This window comes from Triturus cristatus, chromosome 7 (genome assembly GCF_964204655.1).
Source record: "Triturus cristatus chromosome 7, aTriCri1.1, whole genome shotgun sequence".
Classification (NCBI taxonomy): Eukaryota; Metazoa; Chordata; class Amphibia; order Caudata; family Salamandridae; genus Triturus; species Triturus cristatus.
The window spans coordinates 1,609,159,447-1,609,182,017 of NC_140590.1; the positions used below are offsets into that span (position 1 = coordinate 1,609,159,447).

A 22,571-nucleotide genomic window follows, 5' to 3' on the forward strand; every position below is an offset into this window, starting at 1 on the left:
TGCAGAACAAATGGCAGCATTTGAAGAGCTCAAAAGAAAAATGTGTGAGGCTCCAGCTTTGGGTATGCCTGACTATGAGAAAGAATTTGAGCTGTACTGTAGTGAGAGAAATGGATGTGCACTTTCAGTGTTAATTCAGAAACATGGATTACTGAGAAGGCCTATTGCGTACTTCTCATCGACACTTGACCCTGTAGCTGTGGGTTTACCAGGTTGTCTGAAATCTGTGGCTGCAACATGCAGAAGTCTGGAACAGAGTGAAGGAATCATAATGGGATATCCTGTAAGGGTATTCGTACCTCACAATGTAGCAATTCTTTTGACAAGAAGCAGAACTCAGTACATGTCACATAGTCGTTTGACCAAGTACGAAAAAGTGATTCTGGGAGCATCAAATGTGACTCTCGAAAGATGTGTGAATGTGAATCCAGCGACGCTTTTGCCAGACATTGAAAATGTGGGTGTGAAAATGGAAGATGATCATGATTGTTTGGATGTGCTTGAGTACTGTACAAAACCGAGACCAGACATAAGAGATTTACCCTTGAATGAGAGTGATCATGTGTTGTTTGTGGATGGATCATGTCTGAGAAATGATGATGGTGTGCTATGTGCAGCATATGCGGTATGCAAAGTTTCAGAGGTCATGGAAGCATCACCATTGAAAGGAGTGAAATCTGCGCAAGTTGCTGAATTGATAGCATTGACAAAAGCTTGCGAAATTGGGAGAGATTTGAGGACGACTGTGTTGACTGATAGTCAGTATGGATTTGGAGTGGTGCATGATTTTGGCCAACTTTGGCTACAAAGAGGTTTCTTGACATCGAGTGGAACTCCAATAAAGAATGCTGAAATGATTGGTAAATTGCTTGAGGCGATACAGCTGCCTAAGGAGTTAGCAGTTGTAAAATGTGCTGCCCATGGTCTAGGGGAGGATTTTATAACGGTTGGAAACCGTTATGCCAACGATGTTGCGCAATACTGTGCCAAAACGAATCAGTCCATTAACAGGGACAGAGAAAGAGAAATGTCTTTTCTATCTGTGATGTTTACTAATGTCCTAGAGACCTGGGATGAAGTGAAACAGTTGCAAGATGAGGCAGGAGAGGAAGAGAAAAGAGATTGGATTAAGGCAGGATGTGCTCCAAGAGAAACAGACCATGTTTGGGTCTACAGAGATGGCAGACCAGTGATGCCGAACTCCATCTTGTCGTCAATGGCAAGGATGTATCATGGCCAGGGACATTTGGGGAGGGACGCGATGGTTAGGTCATTTAAACAGACCTGGTACAATGCAAAGTTCAGGACAATTGCAGAAAGCATCTGTCAGAGGTGTTTAGTTTGTCAGCAATTTAACACTGGGAAAAAGACAGTGGTGAGTCTGGGAACAATAGGCAGAGAAGGAGGTCCTTTTACAAGAATGCAGATTGATTTCATTGAAATGCCCCAAGTAAACAGACTGAGGTATGTTCTAGTGGTAGTCTGTTTGTTTTCAAGGTGGGTGGAAGCTTACCCGACTAGAAGAAATGATGGATTAACAGTGGCAAAGTTACTGTTAAGGGAGTTGATTCCTGGGTACGGGTTTCCAGTAACAGTTGAGTCTGATAGAGGTAGACATTTTCAAAATGAGCTCATGGGTTTGATTTGTGAAGCATTGAAAATACAGCAGAAGCTACATTGTGCATACCGACCAGAGGCTTCTGGTGTGGTTGAACAGATTAATGGCACAATCAAGAATAGGATTGGAAAGATGTGCTTAGCCACTGGCATGAAATGGCCAGATGTTTTGCCTCTAGTTCTGATGACAATGAGATCTACTCCAGATAGAACTACTGGTTTGAGTCCGCACGAGATAATCATGGGACGTGCTATGCGCCATGCATTCGTGCCTGTCAATAAGTTGGTGACAATAACTGATGACATGATTTTGGATTACTGTAAAGGCCTGGCTGACGCAGTTCATTCTGTGCTTCACCAGGTTGGAGAAGAAGCTACCACACTTGAGAAGAAGCAAGCCCATGATCTGAGTCCAGGAGACTGGGTGAGGATAAAAGTTCACAGAAGAAGAAATTGCTTGATTCCAAGGTGGGGAAGGCCAAGACAAGTTATTCTGACTACGACGACTGCAGTAAAATGTGCTGGAGTGAAGCACTGGGTACATGCAAGTCATACTCTGAGAGTTCCAAACCCAAAAGAAGGGACTGGTAAAGAGTATTTTGAAGAGTCAGATTCCAGCGATGATGAAGATACAGAATCAGTGGGGAAAGAAGTAGGAAGAGCTTCGAATGAACCACTGCGAGTATCAGAGAAGAGATCAAATTCTGTAAAAGAGCCTGAAGTTTCAAACAGCAGTGAAGGAAAAAGAAAAGAAAAGAGAAATCACACAGAGATTACTCCTGAATCAGAAGAGGAGGAGATTGAAGAACCACTTGAGATTATATTTGAAGAAGTAGGGTCAGGAAAAGATAGAGAGGGACAGATTGCGGAAGACCCCAGAGGAGGTGTAGGGAACATTCTTGATGAGCTAGGTGAAGGGACAAGTAGACAGCAAGAAGATTGCGTGTCGGAGACCCGAGGAGGGACAGGAGTAGGGAAGTCTCAAACAGTGGTGAAAAAGTCTGTGGAGAAGAAGAAGACTGCTGGAAAACGGAAACAAGAGGCACTTGAAACAGATGATGAAGATGAACAAACAGAGGGTCGAGTTCTGAGAAAGAGAACTTGGATTGGAGAAAGAAGTAATAAAGAAATAAAGCCGAAAAAGGTGTTAAAAGGAGACCGTTGGCCTAACAACAGAGTTAAGAGGCTGAGATACAAAGTAATAAGAGCAAATACATCGAAAGCTGAACAAGTGAATGAAGTTTCGAGTCAAAGTTCAAAAGCTGAAGGAGAAGAATCAAAGGAGTCAAACGAACCAGTGGAAATAAAAAGAGTAAGAAGACCCAACCAAAAGTACAGATCACCGGAATGGTCTTATGTGGCACTGTCTGAAGGAGGAAAAGAAGAAGCAGTGACTCGAGATAATCCGGAAGTGGTCTTGAGAGAAGTGGTTGAGGAAGATACTGGTGAAATTCTGAAAGTACTCTTGACTGACATTGGAGAAGAGTCGAGTACTGAGGATTTTGATGTTGGAGATCTGATACAATTTGATGTTGAAGAAATTAAAGTGAAGAATGACAAGTATCCAAACTGAGTGAAAGAAAGATTCACTTGGATCAAGTGAACGGAGAGATCATTTGGATAAACTGAAAGCTGAAGAATTGCTGAAGAATTGAAGAAGTTCAAACAGTAGTGGAGTAGTAGAGGCTAAACTAAAATGGCTAACATAGAGGATAATAGAAATAGATGTGCCTTCTTTAAGAGGTGGTGTAGGATGTGCTGCTGTTGTACTGGATTATTAATGCTTCTATGGGGTGTTTTAGTTTTATTAGTTACTTTTAGAGTAGAGTTTGGAATGCATATAGAGAATGTGACAAATGTAGAGAAGAATTCACAAAAAGTAGTTCCAATTAGAGTTAGTAATGCTTACACACACAAAGATAGGTCAATTAATAACTTTTCTAGTAATGTTTTTTCGAAACTGTTATATGAATATGTGAAGACAATGGAAGTAAGGGATTGCTACGTCTGTATGCAATTACCTGCATCTGTTTCAGAGGGTGTTACTTATCATCATTTACCAGCTACATATGGTATTTCCTGTAGTATTTTAAGTAGCGTTTTTTATTTGTTAGGGAAAGTAGATTATAAGATGTCTAACAGAGATAGTATTTTTGGGCACTTGCCAATGAACAAAGAGCTGAATCCAGCTAAAGAAGCTAACACTTTTGGTGAGATTTTTATTGAAGAAAAAGGATTAACATTAGATTACATTTTTAAGAATAATTTAACTTGCAGTTTGAAAGGAGAGGAGAAAGCTTTCCTGGATATGGTAGAAGAAAGGAGATTGAACATGCATGAGAAAGCGGGAAAATATGAAGTGAGTGAGACAATTTGGGACATTGAGATGGGAAAAGAGTTGAGGAATGGGGCTAGTCCAACTTTAGCTCTAGATGCACCACAGAAGGGTAAACTTTGTATTACCAGAAGGAAATCCCAATATGATACATATTTTGTCGGGACTAGTGAGTGCCATGATACATACTTCATTGCAACAGGTTGGGGTTTCAGAGGTGGAGAAGATACGATTTTTCCAGGAGTATATTATGTTTGTGGGAATAAGGCTTATTACAAGTTGCCTGACCATTGGTATGGCACGTGTTATGTGGGCCTAGTTTTTCCGAAGATTTTTCATATAGATAAAGTAACAGATGTAGAAGATGTTAACTTACTAATGCGTTTTAAGAGAGAAACTTGGTCTGAAATAGTGGGTGATATTTTTGGGGTTTTGATTCCAGCAGTGGGAATTTCTTTGAATGCTTATGGAATTCGGAAGCTGTCTACAGTGGTTGATCGCTTATCGACAAATACCGCTGGAGGGTTTCTTTTGGTAAATACGGAATTAAGTGCCGTACGTGCCATGTCTATGCAAAATCGACTTGCCCTTGATATTCTATTGGCCAAGGAGGGTGGAGTCTGTGGAATGCTGAAAGTTCAACATTGTTGCACTTACATTCCAGACGAAAGCAGAGACCTAAAGGTCTATATCAAAAATATTACTGATTTGCATGAAGAATCAGTACCACTTGAAGCTGAGAGTTTGTGGACTAAAATAGCTAATAAAATGATCGCTGTTAAGGATTTTATTGCAAAGATAGGTAGTACTATTATAGGTAGAATATTGTTTCCCTTGTCTTGTATAATTGTGGCTTTATTAATAATAAGATTGGTGTGTGTGTGTTGTAAAAACAGGGGAGGGAGGAAGAAATTGAATAAGGAAAAGAAAAATAAGAGGTTGAAGAGAGAACCTCAAGAAATTGAATTAGAAGAATTGAGGGAGAGTGTTTACTTAGAGACAAAAAGGGATGATGAAAGAGTGACTGGTGTTTAATGTTGTGTAAAGGGGAAAAGACATTTCTGATTTCTCCTAAAATAAGGACTAAATTTTCACTAATTTTTTTTTTTTTGGGTTTATTTGGTGATAAAATCACCAAAGGGGGGATTGCTGGAGCAGTTTTCAGTTTGAAAATTCTGGGGCTTTTGAAGCTCTGGCATGTCTATTCGTTGTACTAAAGTAATAATAATTAATAATTAATTATTTGTCTTATGCAAGTGCGTTTATATTAATCAATCCGTTTGTTTTAACAAGAAAAAGTTACACGTGAATGTGCTTAAATGTGCTGACTAATAATAACGTGTGTGTTAAATGCGTTTCCATGTTTAAAACGTTGCTATGTGCTGTTTATTTTTGAGCACAAAATGCTTTTTTGAATTAATGCTTTTTATGTTGCGAGAGCTAGATAAATGCATACACATAAGGGTATTAGTGGGGTTAACACTGTTTAATCATTATGCTGTAGTAACGTTGTTTTAATTTCTTTTAATTGAGATGGTCTATTGTGGCCTATGGAGGCCTAGTCCATGATGGCTGATTTTGTGAGCCTGGCCTCGAGTGAATATGTGAAAACTGAGACGAGGGAGACCCCTGCTGGAAATGGTTTTGAAGCTAACTGACCATGGTCCTTGTTGAGAAACTTTCCATGAGGACAGCAGCAGTTTTTGGGAATTCTCCAAGAGAAGTGAAAGTGTCCTTGGCAATCTTGAAAAACAAAGGAGCCTTAGAGGGAAACTCTGAACTGTGGCTCGATAGCCGAGGAGAAGCCGGATTAATGTGATACATGTTTTATTTTCTTGGTTCCTGTTCCGTAGTTTTCGCTATGTGTATTTTTCCTGAGCGGAGGTTCATAAATGTTGCAATGTTACATCCTTTCCTTCTCGCTCTGCTCAGCAAGTCCGGCGGACATTATGATTTTCCTATGTTCCAATGTGTCTTTCCTTTGTTCAATTTATTATAAAAACTGTTAGCTTAGAGAGGGTTCTCGCCACCCCTTTTTGCCACTTGCCATTTTGCCTTTGCTGCGTGATGAACTTGTGTTGCTGAGGATCGATGCTGATGGGACTTCGTCTTGAGAGACATTTACCGAGAGACTTGTCCTGACCCGTTCTGACATTTAGCTAGAATAGGTAACTATGAGAAATGATTTACTTTGATTGAATTTCTTTGACTAATTTTAGATAAAGCAATATAATTTTAAACATGGTGTTGGATATTCATTTTTGTCAATTATTGGGTTTGCGTTATTGATTATTGTTGTATATATTGTATAGACTATACTTAGGGACCGTCACAAAACCAGGTCTTATCGGCCTCGATATAGATGCAGGGTGTTTAGGAGTGTTTTCTTTCCACAGGTTTGTTGCTGGTAGAGTATTTGAGCGTATGTTAGTGAAATGGGCCCTAGCGTATGATGTATGCATGTGCGTGTAACTGTAAGATTACTCTATCCGTGGTAGCGGGAATATTATATACACCCTGATCTCTATCAATGGTAATTGGACTATATATTTATTTATTACAGCCCTGAGGACGTCTGTATGGAAAATTGTAACCATAGACGAAACACGTGTTGGTTGTATGACTGTAGAACTCAAGAATTTAATTTTGGTTCCAACAAGTCTTTGATGAAAAACGACAGATATAGAAAATAAAGCTTGGAACGAATTCCGGATACCGTCTACCTTCAATGAACTGATGTTTTGAAATATTTATGTGTAGGAAGGTGGATATCTGACTATGGTTACCCCCAACTTTTTGCCTAGTGTCTAGCTGGTTTTTCGACTTAGTTGGCCTGAGATCCTGCCATTCAGGGTCTCAGGCTGTCTGCTCTCTCTTTAAAATGGACTCCATGTACCCTAGGTACATTCCCAATTGGTAAGGATCACCTTATTGGACCCTGTACAGTGTACCCTAGGTACCCAGGGCATAGGTGTACCCTAGGCCTCCCAGGGGCTGCAGCATGTATTATGCCACCCCTGGTCTGGCCTTCCAATCAGACACAACTGGCTGATCACTCAGCTGGGGCAAGGTCGTGTAATCACCCCTTGCTTAGATATAGTATGCCTATATCTACCCTTATATATAGACACATGTGTACCTATCAGTCACTCCTATGGCAGGCGAGACTCATTCTCAACCTTCCTCCCAGAGCCCCGACCACACCGGCCCTTAAATCTCTGCACTGGCTTCCGGTCCGCCAGCGAGTAGAGTTTAAGGCCATGTGCATCACGCACAAACTCATCAATGGGGCTGGACCTGCCGCCCTCAAAGATATGATCACACCTTATAAAGCCCACAGAAACCTTCGCTCGGACAACGAACATCTGGCCACAGTCCCAAGATTCAAGAAGTCGCGCACCGGTGGCCGCCGCTTCTCGGTTAAGGCCGCCTCTAACTGGAACGCTCTCCCTCGCCTGCTGCGCCTGGAACCTAGCCACGCACTTTTCCGCAAAAAACTCAAAACCCTCCTCTTCCCTCAATAGTTCCTGGTTTCCGCCTGTCCTGGATTTTACATTCTTATAGCGCGGGGATGCCCTCGGGTCACCAGGCGCTCTATAAATCTCAAAATAAATAAATAAATAAATAAATAAATATACTCTTAAAGTGCCTTATAATCTTAAACGGTTATGGTAACTATGGTTTGGCTTTATCAAAACATGTCGTGTAAGGTGTCTAACACTTTGGAATAATACCCCCATACCATTTCTGGTGATGAGGATATTATCCCTCCCTTCTAGAGGGAGAGACATGTTAAAATCCTACTTTGCTGTTTAACTCTAACCAAAGCCTCAGCATCACAAAATGGATGCTGCTGCCACAGACACAAGTCTGACCTCCTGCTGCTGGGAGTGATCCCAGCCAGGGAGGCCTGGACAATAGGTTTCCTGCTTGGGGAGGTGCTAGCACCTCCCCAGACAGCCTTTAGTGTATTGGGGCAGGGTGGGCTGAAAGGAATGAGACATGCCTGGGGCACACAAGGTGTTCCTTGCATAGTCCAGTTCAAACCGGCGCTGGGGCACTCCAGCCCCAGCTCTGGCGCGAAACTGGACAAAGGGAAGTGGGTGTAACCACCCCCTCCCAGGTCCCACCCATAAGGCGTGACCTAGCAGGTATCCCAGCCCCCCAGATTAGTATAAGAGTGGGAGTTGGGCCTCAAGACTTTAGATTATCCTGAACCTGCAAAACTGAACAGAAACTCTGGACCTTCGACATTCGACGAAAGAAGAAGACTGAAGAATCTCCCTTGTAGCCAAGGAGTGGCTACCCTGTGCAAACAGGCACCATCAAGAGACTACCCTTTGCTTTGCCCACGTTCTACGAGGAACCGACTGCAGAGCCCGACCAGAGCCTTGACTTCCAGACTTCACCGACCCTGATCCACATCGACAGCAAAGCTGAGATCCGTGGAGGCGACGAGCGACGTGGGACCGGCTACCTGGGAAAAGTGGCTAGTAACTTAAAGCGCAGCTTCTGAGGCACCCTCGAAGTTGTGCACCGGGGATTGAGAAGCCCCAACCCCAAGCACCATCTGCACCGAAGATTAGCCCCCCACACTCCACGAGTCCTGCGTGGGGCCCTTCTGCATTTTCCTGCTTGCCGCGTCTGTCCGGTTGCTTGCCCGCTGGCTAGTGGCATTTGTGACGACGCACCCTGAAATCTTCTGTGCTGGTTTGGCTCCTCCAGACTGGCTCCCGCTTCTCTGCAAAGAAGAAGCACCCCAGACCTTCCTGGTCTGCACCAGAAGCAAGTCCTTCGTTCTTCGTGGGTTCCGCTTGCCAAGGCTTGGTGAGTCCTAGTCCAACTTCGACGCCGCCGACAGCAAGAGCCTTCGTGGGACAGCTCGCCTCCTGGTCCTGGTCGTCCTCGACGCTTCCTGGTCCTCCTGGCTGCAGCGACAAGCTTCACCTTCACCTGCAATCTTCACGACATCGTCTGGTTCCTTCCTGGTTCCACGTGGTCACTGGCTAGTGACCTTGACTCTGTCCCTTCTGCTTGCAGGTTTCTTCTCTTCTTGATCCCAGCCTTGGGATCCACCGGACACTCTTCACTGACTGCCTGTCAGCATCTTTCTTCAGGCATCCATAGGAGTCGACGACGAAAACGACGCATCTTCACCCCTATGCACCCGCAGCCTGTGGGCTAGGTAACTTGGGTACTCCGGTGCTCATCAGGATAGTGACTATCCTAGTGTCTAGTTTTCAAGTCTCAACTTCCTAGCTACTCCGGAAGTGTCCTAAATCTACCGTTTTCTAAACTGTACTATTGCTATTGACTTTTACGCATTACGCGTGAGTGTTTCCACTCTGCACACGAATCCCGTGGGCCTTCCACTTCCTAACTAACGCTAGTGTAGTGTAGCCCCAGCGATTCCCTAGGCCTAGGCCTATTCTATTTCCGTGACAGTGGTTCTTATACCACTTACTTAGTATATGGTTTGCGTGGCCCCTAGGGCCTAACTGTATTACTTACCTGTGTGACTTACTGTATACTTAAATAAGACTGTGTTGTACTTACCTCTAATCTCATAAAGAGTGCTGAGGGTTTGACTAGAATAAATACACTTTATTTTATATATATATCTGTTGTGGTGACCTTTCATTTGGTATTCAAGGGATTATATATGGTATCACAGCTGGCTTCACATGCCATTCAGAGTTTAGCCTAAGACTGCTCTTGTCCATGCTACCACTAGGATAGCTGGTCTATAAGGTTGACTTTACAACCAATCACCATAAGGGTATTTGGACTGATATAAGGTGTACACTAGTGACATCATACATCAGGCCAACTTCTCACATTATGCCACTGAGAATTTCAGTTATTGATAATTGCTCAGGGAAATAACTTTTGATTTGATTTTTACAATTGCTTGCAATTGTAATTTAACAGTGTGGGGTGGTGACTGTTTCTATTTCCCTTTGATGCAAACTTTACGAAGTAATTTTTGAGACTCAAACCATTAGATGTTGCGCAGTGAAAACCTCACTACCCATTTCTTGAAAGTGTTTACTTTAATTACATACAGGACTAGAGGGTGTGGTTCTGTAAACTCTTTTGAGGTCGGTGTCAAACCCTTTGAGACAGCCTCTGTTCCCCTCCCCTTTGACTGAGTAGCAAACTAAATTGACTCAATCCGTGCTTGGTCTGTGCACTACAGAAAGAAAAGAAAGTGACGCCTGTCATGCGCAGGCCAATTAGGAAGCAGCAAAGAGTGACTATGAAGTCATCAAATGGCAAGTAGTGTATCGGCTCCAAGTCCTTTATTGTAAACAATACCCCTCACAAGCGAGAGCGCATACAAGACGCGCAGTCGCAATCGAAACCTAGAAATTACACATTCAAAAAGAAAATGATCATGCCAATGTACTCCAGGTCCACATTCAGCAACAGAGCGCTACTTCCGTCATTATTGTTCATAGTACAGGGGAAGAAATGTGAACTCTCTTTGATGTTGGCTGTCAAATTCTGCTTAGTGTGTACGTTTGGTAGTTGGTTTAATCTTTAAATAAGTCCAGTTATGTGTAAAAAGTTTCATTTTGCTAAGTATTATACAAAGAATATAAACCTGTTTTAATTCCTTCTTGTGGCACCTGTCCATTTTAGAATTCAAACGAGACCATACACATTGACCCTTTGCTATGTCATTCGGTCCCCAATTTTTTTACAGTTTATGACAAGTAAGCTCGCTTCCATATGGTCATAAACCTGAGCACACGCAGTTCAATATGAAGTAAGCGAGAAAATTCACGAATAACGGACAGCACGCCACTGAAGCAAGTTGGCATGCACGCAAACTGGGGAAGGTCCTGCCCAAAAGACCCGTCAAAATATAAATCTATGTGATTTGGCTTTTGGTACTTCTTAATCCTCATCTCACTCGGCACTATGTTTATCTCAGTCATTTTACTTTAGTGCCTCCCACTATTATCGGAGTGTAGACACTGTGTACCTTCCTCCAACCCAATTAATGCCATACATAAACTCGTTACTTCACCACCCCCCTCCCCCCTATATCGCTCATTCTCTCACCAGGCGTACCCTCCCCGCAGGGGGTTGTAAAGGGCTCTCGCTTCCTGTGCCATTACGGAGCTGAAGACTACGCCACCACCCGTGAAGTCATTCCTGGAACTAATGACGCAATGGCCTGCTACCGACAAAGACGTTGCCTGCGTCAGTGTCGTAACGTACAACGTCATCCGCGGTGGCCAATGAAGCAAAGGGAGCTGCTTTGCAGAATTAACGGATTTGTGTCGCAAAAACGAGAAAGATCAAATCCCATCTGCTATTTATAAACTATGCAAATTACGTTATTCCTACGAACAATTCTACGATACGCCGTACAAAAGTACCCTACCCAAGGCCTCTCACCGGAGTTGGATTGGGATAAAAAAAAAAAAAAAAAAATAGGCCCGGGCACGCTTAAAACAAGCATTAAAAATGCAATAGGTCTCGCCTTTCATTTAAGTCAAAGCCATTTGCGTTGCTATACAATACCATTAGCAAACCAAATAGCCGTACCTTAATCAAAGGCAAGACCTATTGCATTTTCAATGCTGGTTTCTGTTGTGTATGTGTATTGTCATCCTGTGGACACCGTAGTGTCTTATGCACTTGCGTGTCCCTGCGAGGACACCGTATCGTTGCCTCTCACCAGCTGTGACCTCACCAGCTGTCAGTTGGTGACAGTTGACAGCTGGTGATCCTGAGCAGCGGCTGCAATCTTGCGCTCCACGTTCGGAGCTGTGTTGGCGAAGAATAAAGAACTTACGACTCAACTTATTGCTTCCACTTTGTTCTTTACAAAGTTGCGACGAGCGCCAACACCGGAACCCACAACCGGTATATGAACTTTAAAAGAAATAAAAACCGGCGTGAAAGGAAACTTACAGAAACAAAGGAAGAATACTAACACAAAAAAAAAAGAGTGTTAAAGAACTGTAAGAAATAGCAGCTGTGGCACATCAATACGGAAAAAAAAACAGGAAAATACAAATTTATGCGTGAAGAGATATACATGGAATTGCGCGTATAATGCAAACGAAGAAACTGCCGTGGTAATTGAGAAGGAAGTAATGTGGAACTTTGACAGGCGACACCGTGAGTAACTATTTGCGTGTCTGTTGAAGTCAGCATTTGTGAGGTGAAACGCTGCACCATACTCTAACTATAAAGAAACGACAGTTTAACTGTGTCAACTGTCAGCTGGAGCAGCGTCACGTATGCAAATTAAATGTGACGTAGTGTGCACAGACGCATTGAGGAATCCTTCAGGAATCTCAAAGTGACGCACGACGTACCCGAACGTGCGGCCATTTTGAATTTTCCCGTATGTAAACAAAACAAGTGAAATTGAATCACCAAGGCAACGCGCGAACACGCATTTAGGAAAAAAAACCCCGGCAGCTCAGATCTTTGCAAATAAACAGCTACCGGCAGCGAACTTAAGCAATATTTATGCGCTGGTCTAATCCTAATGGATAAAAACGGACCAAATAATTAGCAAAAAAAAAAAGAGAATTATTTTTTAAACATTAAGCACTGTGTTTAAAGGAAAATTAAAAAAAAAAAAAAAATTAAAAGCAGCATGGCATCTGGCTACTTGTGGAATCTCTCCCCTCCACAATCATTCCTACCTGGCAAGGGTGAACCATTACTGAAATGGGAAGAATGGAGGGAGTATTTTAATAACTACATCTCGCAGTTTGATGATGACGATGAATTTACACCTAAAAAGAAATACAAACTCCTACTACATTGTCTCGGAGCAGGAGGAATAAAAGTGTACAACAGCATCAACAAGAAAACTAGAGGGGAGGGAGAAGATGATGTTTACGCTAATGCTATTGATGACCTAAATGCGTACTACAAACCCAATGTGTGCGTTGGAGTGGATAGATATATATTCTTCCACAGGAAGCAAGGGAAGGAAGAGTCAGTCGATGACTATGTATCTGCACTAAAGGAGTTGGCATTGAACTGTCGCTTTGGGAATCTACACGACGAGTTCATAAGAGATCAAATCGTTATGCAGGGGTCAAATGCTGACATCCAGGACAGCCTCTGGGCTAAAGGGGAGTATCCACTCCAGAACATAATTGACGTTGCCAGAAAATCCGATTAACCGGACATTGCGCAAAGGCAGTAATAGCAGAAAGCAATGAAAAAAAAGAAAGTGGAACCGTCAGCAAGGTGACACAAGTTAAACAAAATTCGAAGAACACATGGAACAAGTCTTCGAATAGCATGAACAACTAATCTGGGGATAACGGAACTAGGCGTTGCTACAGATGTGGAGACAATACACATTGGGCTAACGACAGAAAGTGCCCAGCACGTGGAGTGAAATGCACATACTGTGGTGTCATCGAGCATTTCCAGAAGGCATGTCGAAGGCGTAAGGCTCGCTCTGTGAAAAACATCTATGAATCAGAAGAATATGAGGATGAAGATTCGGATGAAGACGACGTCAATATGTGTGTCCTCAGCATCGAAGAGGAGCAAATAAATGAAGTCAGTGCTGGCGGCATGACTAAAAAGAAGAAACCCACATGCAACATGGCCATTGGAGGTGTCGATATCAGCATAGTCGCCGATTCAGGCTCACCCTATACGATTGTTAACAAAAAAGTATGGGAAGAAAAGTTCACACCACATATTGGCAGTCACCTTGAGAAGGCAGACATACTGATTAAGTCATTCACTGGAGAACCAATTAACGTGTGTGGTTACAGAAAACTAAATTTTGCATACAAAGGGAGAGAATCAGAAGGAAAACTCTACGTATCTGCTGTTGGCCCATCGGTCTTGGGATGGATGGACCAGGGAAATTTGAGCATCATCTTGGACCCTAGCAGTTCTGACCCTGTCCTAGTGGTACAAAACACGAATGACTATAACAAATCCGTCTTACACAAATACCCAAATGTCTTTAAAGACAAAATTGGAGCACTAAAGGGGTACCAACATAAAATAATAGTTAAACCTGATGCAACACCGGTAGTACACAAAACTCGCAATCTACCGTTTGCAATAAAGGACGAAGTAAAGAAACAAATTGAGAAACTCCTTAATGAAGGCATAATTGAACAAGTGGAGGCTAGTGAATGGGTCGCACCACTGGTCGTAGCCAAACGTCCTAACGGAAAATTGAGACTATGTGTGGACTTACGGGACCTGAACAAAAATATAATAGTTGAACAGTTTCCATTACCAAAAATTAGTGAAATGTTGGCTACTACTAAAGGGGTCAGATGGTTTTCAACTATTGACCTAAAGTCCGCGTACCACCAGGTACCACTGCATCGTGAAAGCAAAAGACTCACGACGTTCATCACACCCTTCGGGTGTTACCAATTTACGAGAGTACCTTTTGGGTTGGCATCCGCTGCAGCGATGTTCCAAAGACTAATGAACAACATCTTTAAGGGAGTCAAGGGTATTCTGATGTTTCAGGATGACATCCTTGTCATGGGTAAATCTAAGGAGGAGCACGATGATAAGGTAGAACAAGTACTAGGAATCTTGGAAACTAAGGGGCTCACGGCAGAGTACAGTAAATGCAAGTTTGCATGTGAGTCAGTGAACTATCTTGGGCACGAAATAAATGGAAAAGGAATCTACCCGAAAAAAGACTTAATGGATGCTATAAAATACTCTCCTGTGCCCAAAACCAAGGAAGAGCTGAGGTCTTTCCTAGGCCTTGTAGAATTTTATGCGAAGTTTATAAAGAACTTCTCTGAAAAAACTTATGATCTTCGACAACTACTGAAGATGAGAAGTGAATTCAATTGGACTGACACGTGCCAAGCCGCGTTCAACTCCGTTAAAAATGACTTGTGCAATGCTATACCTCTACAGGGCTTTGACCCTTCACTCCGCAACACCATCACAACGGACGCAAGTTCGAAGGGACTTGGAGCCGTATTGACTCAAAAAGATGACAAGGGAATACAGTACACCATTGCGTTCGCATCACGGTCATTGACACCGACGGAGGAAAAATTCTCTGTCATCGAACGCGAAGCATTGTCATGTGTGTGGGCCTTGGAGCACTATCGAAATTATGTGTGGGGAAACAAAGTCACACTATGCACGGACCATAAGCCGCTCACCAAGGTGTTCACGACAAAAGGTCTATATTCAGCGTCACCTAGGCTAGCGCACTTATCTGTACGCCTATTTGACTACAATTATAACAGAATATGTACCTGGAGTGAGGAACGTTGTTGCAGACTACTTAAGCAGATTACCAATAAGAGAAGAAAACCAAGAAAACAAAACAGAAGTGGAAGAGTACTGTATAGCCAGCCTAGATGACAATCTACAGGGAATCTCAAAGGAAGAATGGCTCACAGAGCAAGAAAAGGACAAAGACATCTGTCTTGTGATCAGGATGTTAGAGGGAGAGTGGACACATAAAAATAAACTCACTGAAACAATGAGACATTACTATGAAGTGAAGGAAGAACTATCACATGAAAATAGCTTACTGTTGAGGGGTAGTAGGGTGGTACCCCCAGTCACGTTAAGGAAAAGAATCCTTGAAATATGTCACGAGGGACATTTAGGCATAGTTAAGTGTAAAAGAAGAGTCAAGGAAAATTACTGGTGGCCTGGGGTAAGCATGGACGTAGAAAGAATAGTCAGAAGCTGCAACATGTGTCAGCAATCCGACAAGACCCAAGTAACTCTTAGACCACCATTACACCCCATTGGTTGCCCAGCCATGCCATGGGAAAGAGTGGGAATAGATATCATGGGCCCCATAGAGGAAAAAGAAGAGCAGTGGTATATAATTGTACTTATAGACCATTTTACCAAATGGCCTGAACTCAAATTCACAGTCAAACCAGATTCCAAGACGGTGGTTGAGTTTCTAGATTCAGTGTTCACGCGAGAAGGGCTCCCAAAACAAATAACTAGTGACAATGGGCCGCAGTTCTTGTCAGACCTATTTAAGGCCTACACATCTAGAAACCAAATTTCGCACAAAACAACATCGGTGTACCACACAGCTGGAAACGGCGCTGTGGAACGTTTCAATAGAGTACTAAAAGGCATTATCCAGTTGTCTAACGACAACAGACTGTGCTGGAAAAATTAGATCCAAAAAACAGTATGGGCCTACAGAATCACGCCATGCGACTCTACTGGCCACAGCCCATTCGTACTCATGCGGGGCAGAACGCCCCTCTCAAAAGGCAATGTGGGTTGGGCCTTAGCCTCAAAGAGAGTGCACTGGACTAGTGACCAAGTAAGAAGGAAGGTTGAGCATGGGCAGGACAAAACCAAAAAAATGTACGACCACAAACACTGTTGCAAAGAAGTGCAACTCTCAATAGGGGATACTGTGAAGGTGAAGAGAAGTGGTCACATAGCGAAGGGTCAGAACAGGTTCTCTCCACCCCTTATTGTTAAAAAGGTGTATTGTAACTCTGCTCTTTTGAGTGATGGTAAAGTGCATCACCTCTCGGCCCTCTCGGTGTGTAAGCCCACCACGGCAGTCCCCAACAAAGTGCACAGTAAGTTGTATGATAACAAGCACCACATTTCCCTGTCTGACTCCTCCGACAGTGAAGCCACACAGGACCCACACACTACACATACAGAGGCACCTAACCCAGTGGCTCACACCCCTAGCGCGGATTCAGGTAGGGTTGTCAGGGTTTTGCCACCTACTCCAAGGTACGACGAGTCACTACCATCTAGTACCAGCAGGTGTGGTAGAAGGATAGTACCTCCCGCGAAACTTAGCGATTACATTTGTGATTAGGTATATTGTTAAACCTTGTTATGTCAATGCTCCCTCTGTTCATTAGGGGGGAAGATGTGTTGTGTATGTGTATTGTCATCCTGTGGACACCGTAGTGTCTTATGGACTTGCGTGTCCCTGCGAGGACACCGTATCGTTGCCTCTCACCAGCTGTGACCTCACCAGCTGTCAGTTGGTGACAGTTGACAGCTGGTGATCCTGAGCAGCGGCTGCAATCTTGCGCTCCACGTTCGGAGCTGTGTTGGCGAAGAATAAAGAACTTACGACTCAACTTATTGCTTCCACTTTGTTCTTTACAGTTTCCCTCTGCTTTCGCCCCTGGCAATGGCAGCATTCGCCAGTGGTGGGCCCAGGAAAATGATAATAAACAAGATGGGTTTAGATCTCTTGAGTGACATAACGTACCAGGTTTTTCTATGCTTACCATGGCCAGGCCTAACCACTCCATCCACGTCAGCAACGGACTCCACTAGAGTGAATAAAAAAATCTCACCGCTATTCGGTTCTGGATTAAGCGCTTTACAAACAAACAAAAACTCTCCTCAAGCCTTGTTTTCAATTAACTTTTTTGCTCACCTCGCGCATGTCTGGAACAAACCCCTTTAAACGCTTGGGAAAGTATAACATCGATAACTCTATCCAACTGCCCCATTCATAAAAAGAATCGCACATGACAGATAGGCCTCTGGAGTTTCTACCCTTGCCTGCAGCGGCAATGCCAGGTGCTGAACATCGAGTTACCCTGCGCATCTTACCAATGTCCTCACGGGTCCACCTCCATGATGAGGGTCAAGTGGTACATTTCACCAATTGCTCCTTTTCCAGATTGCGCAATGACGCCCCTTGTGGTTGGTGCACGTTGGGTAATCCATTTCACCTGCCACATCACCGGAGTGAACCGCCTATGGCCATGACAGACGTACAGCCACCCTTTCTACTCGCCAGTGGCTGCCTCGTTCTCACCGCCCCCCACACACACAGCGAGCTCCATTCTGCCTGCACACTCCACGCGTTAGGCACACTGCTGCCAAGCCTGGTGGATTCAAGGACCACCCACCAAAAACATGCATCGGGTGAACACGATATCCACCATGACAGAAAGTAATTGGCCCACACGTGACAGCCGCGTCGTGACATGGAAGCAACGGCCATGTTGGATGTGCTAACTGACAAGATTGCATTCCTTGGTTACTTATCTGCTTCACCATAGGGATGCACACCACACACAACCCTGGGGAACGTGTAAGGGGGGGGGAATTCTCCTCGTGTTCCCCTTGTGAATAAGGTGGAAGACCACCATCAACATCAGCATGAAAGTACAATCCTGATAAGGCAGTTGAGTTAAGCGCTCCAAATTCTTGTAGAGCCGACTCACTCTTTCAAACATCAGGGACGATAAAAAAAAGTTCTTGTGTAATACATAATGGCGCTTGTTTTTTTGTTTTACAGTGCTGTGAAACGGTGGGAATATGCGCTAACAAGCAGTGTATGCATTTGTCGTAGGCAAACTTGGCCCAAAGGCTTTTAACTAGCACCAAATTACATTTCACAAAGTCAGATTTTACTGATATAATTCCAGGCAAGGGGAGATTAAGCGATTGGCCAAGGAATCACAAGATGGTGGAGTGGACGCCAGGACTGGACACTGGTTACCAAGTTTCAATGACGGCAACTCAGACCGGTGAGCCACATCTCATCCCTTGGTTTTATTAATATCACAATGGAACACTTGCCCTAAGCTCAGGGCGCCCTATCTCTAAACATAATGGTCCATTCTAAGACCCAGGATCCCTCGTTCTCATTCACCTCATGTGTCACTAAATACAGGCCAGACTGCCCGAGCGGCTGATTCCAAAGAGAACCAATGACCAGCCCGGGCTCCGACTGTCAACACCGCCACTGCCCCTGAGAAAGAGGAAGCTCTGGGATGGGGTGTGTTCGCCGGGCTCAAGTGATGGCTGTCTGAGGACAGTCTCCCTCACTCACTCACACGAAGACGCTGCCGGAGCCCAGGGGCGAGACGGGGCACGGACAGGCGGCTCCAGACACCATGGTACCTCCAGCCAGATAACGTCAGCAGCAGGCAGTAATTACAGCTTCTGCCGTGTTTGTGCGTGTGGAGGAGGGCGAGGGTGGGAAAGAAAGGTCTACACACACCATCCAGTAAATAAATCCACCCTCCAGGCCAGAGAGCAGGCCCTCTCAAGCAACACATGCCAACAGTTTCGAAGTGGAAAGTGGGAGATTTTAAACAAGCGCTCGCCATTGCGGGAAGGAAGTGCTGTTTATTTTTGCATTGCGCTTTCACTTTAAAGTGAAAGCGCGATGCAAAAATAAACATGCGGCGCCCTTTGGGACGGCCCATCTGGAACTGGATCGCACGGCTTGTTTACATAACACGCCTCCCTGCGATAAGAAACTGCTTCACGACAGCCGTGAAGCAGGCAATCCAGTCCGGATGGGCCGGTCAAAAAAGTGAAAAGGTGGCACCCCAGAAAGCTAATTTCCAATGGCAAGCCACCATTTACCATAAACTGTGACGCAAGCCAATGGAAATAAGGGGCGGGCTTCAAGCCCTTCTCTCAAAGTCCTCAATGGCAATAAATCTCGCCGAGCGAGCTACGCATGTGCGCAGCAACGCTAGGCGAGACCTAAAAAAGTGGCCCATATTTGCATATTGACAGAGGCATGTTTTCTTAACTTTACTAAGATTTTAAAAAATGAACGGATTAGTTCACACTAGTGAAACACACCCGAAAACAAGCGAGGCCACTTCTACTCAGGCCCCCTGCTACTCTCAATATTCATACATTATTGGCCCGCCCAGCGAGAGGAAGGGAGTGTGTCGCGTGGTCGCTGGAGAGGAGGAGGGGACGGAACGAACTTTTAGTGACTTTGCCTTTCCACCATCTCTGCAGGACGCCCGTGGCCCCTTTAATTCGGCCTGGCTTGCTGCGGAGGCCGACACGCCCCTCCTGACGTCACCCCAGGCGCACCAATCCGCTTTGAGCAGCGCACGTAAGGAGGAAGTGTTCGAAGGGACCGGCGCGCAAGCCCACGGAGGAGAGGAGATCGGACAGCGAGTGGAGACGGAGAGCGAGGAGACACACGGAAGGAGAGTCGAGGAGAACGAGGACGCAGACGGAGCGAGAGTCGAGGAGAGAGAGGAAGCACACGGAGGAAGAGTCGGGAGAGTCGGGAGAACCGGGAACGGAGGAGACGACTACCCCAACAACGAGAAGGACGGAGTGCCTGGAGGCCAACGACACGGCGTCTCGCCCTGCCACGCACCCACGGGAGGAGCGTGGCTGGGAAAGGTACGGGGTCGAATCCTGGGTTTTCTTTCACCTAGGGGAGGGACCGGGTAAAAGTAGCAGGGAGGTCACGGGGGTGGTTCTGAGGGGGCTGGTTAACAGGGCATTATCCCAGTATCACCTCACCAGGACCAAAGGTAGCATTGTTGGTGGCGGAACCCCGGTGACCCATCACTCCTTTTCCCCCCCCCTTCACTATCAAAACCGGTGAACAGTGATCTAAGAGTGGTCTTTCTCTTCCTTGCATGAACGCCGGAGTCATCCCATCGGACCTAGAACCCCCGAAGAAGGTGGAACAGAAACCAAGAAGGAGGAGAGGGACAGTTATTCACTCGTGTACTGCACTGTGATCATTAAACACGTTTACAGCTCTTGATCTGGACTAGTGGTCTTCATTGTTCCACGCACGGGGCCACTCCCCACCATCACAGAGTGACACCTCTGCCCCTTGATAAAAGGGAGGTAATGAGCGCTCATTTGCCTCCAGAAAGGCCACTCAGGCACCCACTGGGCCGCTGGCATCTGAACACACCAGACACAGCCCAAACCGCCCCCCCCAAGGCTACCCAGAAAAGCAGCCCACAGCTGGAACTTGGATACCGTCCCCTCGGCCACTGCCCGAGTGCCCGCCTTACCAATCGGACCCTGCCTCCCACAGAAGTGGGCAAGCTACTGAAAGCTTGAGCCTAAAAACGGACCTTGGCTCAGCGTGAGGTCCTGTTGGCACCTCGAGCCCATAACAAGCTGAGTTTTCAGGTGGCTTCTGGTTGCCACCTTCACTCTACCCAGGAAGTGGCATGATGGCTAGAACTGCCAATTTTGGAACTGTGGAAAAAGGTTCAAATCTCGCCATCAGCTCAAAACCATCCTGTGAATCTGGACAAACGCTTAATCTACCTGTGCCTAAAAAGCATGAATTTAACCGTGTGTAATGCAAGTGGTGCTCATGTAAAGCGCTCCTATACATTCTGATCGAGGTTATATAAAAATGCAAACAAATTGTGAATATAGCTGGTGCAGCAGTAGGGTCCGATATTAAAAAGTTTTCAGGCCTGCCAAGGAAAGAGGTTCAAATGTCTCTGAAATGCCCCAAAGGCGCCAGGTATGGAATGTGCCCAAGTGGATAGATATGGACAGAGTTCACAGATCCACAGTATTAGTTAACAGGATAGAAGAGGTTACCGCAGTTCCATAGCTGCCAAGGTTTCAGATTGCAATGTGTGACATTTCCATAATTTTTGCGTATTTATGAGTGACATTTCAACAACTATAAGTGACACTTTCGCATGAGCAAAATCAAGTGATGAAGACAAGGGAAAAATAAATATGAGAAATTACACCACTTTGAGCAATGAAAAACTCAAAGCACCAGAAACATACGCAGCCAGGAAACGAGCATTCTGTGTCATTCGAATACTTTGATTCTTTATTATATCTGCTGGGTGATAGCATTAAACAAGTGTTAACTTTAGATTTATAAACTGGCACAGGACACTCTTTCAGGCACCTCTTTAGTTGAAGTTCTCAGGCGACTAGGATTGAAACAGGTAGCAGAATGAGACTTGTGAGAGTAGAGAAAGAGTGTGGAAACCTGCTAGGGACAAGATGGAAATGTAAACGAGAATATAAACTTGCAGCAAGGTGGGGAGGGAAAGCTGCAGAAGAAAAAGGGTGGAACCTGCAAAACGAAATGGAGGGAAACCTGTATCAGAGTATGGTATTCCTTTTCATCTTTCTCTTTTGTTTCTATGTTTTTCCCTTTCTCTTCCCTATGTACCTCTATTCCTATCCTCCCCGAACTTCGATCCCAGGTGGTAGGTAGTCTTATCTTTCCTGCACGGACGTTGTCGAGCCCCTGCTGCTCTAACTGGTTAGATGCCTCAAATAAATTATGCCTGCTACTGCTGGGATCTGCGAGTTTACGTCAGATCAGTGACTGGGCCACCCAGCTAAATTATTCATAGCTTCACGTGTCTATAAAAATGAGTGCCAAGTCTGTTGCGCCACTGAAGTTCTGTAACTTTTGTCACAAGTGCTCATGTTTAAGGAAAACTATGTACGTCTCCCAGTGGAATGAGGGTAGGGATGGGGTGGCCGGGTCTGATGCGGGGGGGGGGTGGGGTAGGGGGTTGCCTGGCGTGTGTGTGTGTGCTAAGAGTGGAATGGTCTTTCCTCAGAGCAGGTGGTATGTCTGTTTCTTTCCTTTTTGGTCCTCGGTTATTGGCGGGTGGGCAGTCATCAGTGGGAATTGAGCAACTCGGGGGGGGGGGTGCGGGAGTTGGGGTGTTTGAAGTGGATATCCAGAATGGCAATGTGTAACTTGATGCTGCAGTGGCCTCTGGGGTACAGAGCCCTGTGTTTATTGTGCAACTGACAATAAAAATCTGTTTAAAAAAAAAAAAAAATTATGTATGTCTGTCATTGTGCGTTACTGGGCTCATACGTCACTGGCTTCGAAGGGGTTCCTGGCGTCATGTTGAAGTATATGGCA

General features: G+C 44.8%; 1 protein-coding gene across 1 annotated transcript in view; it reads right to left on the reverse strand.

The window, feature by feature from the left end:
• Nucleotides 1-11,216, reverse strand: part of EFCAB8 (EF-hand calcium binding domain 8) — a 3,172,177-nt gene extending 3,160,961 nt beyond the window's left edge. Inside the window, exon 1 of the mRNA XM_085615170.1 lies at nucleotides 11,024-11,216. Within this exon, the coding sequence (XP_085471296.1) occupies nucleotides 11,024-11,190 (167 nt within the window). The 5' untranslated portion in view covers nucleotides 11,191-11,216. The remainder of the gene's footprint in view (nucleotides 1-11,023) is intronic.
• Between the last annotated feature and the right edge of the window lie 11,355 nt (nucleotides 11,217-22,571).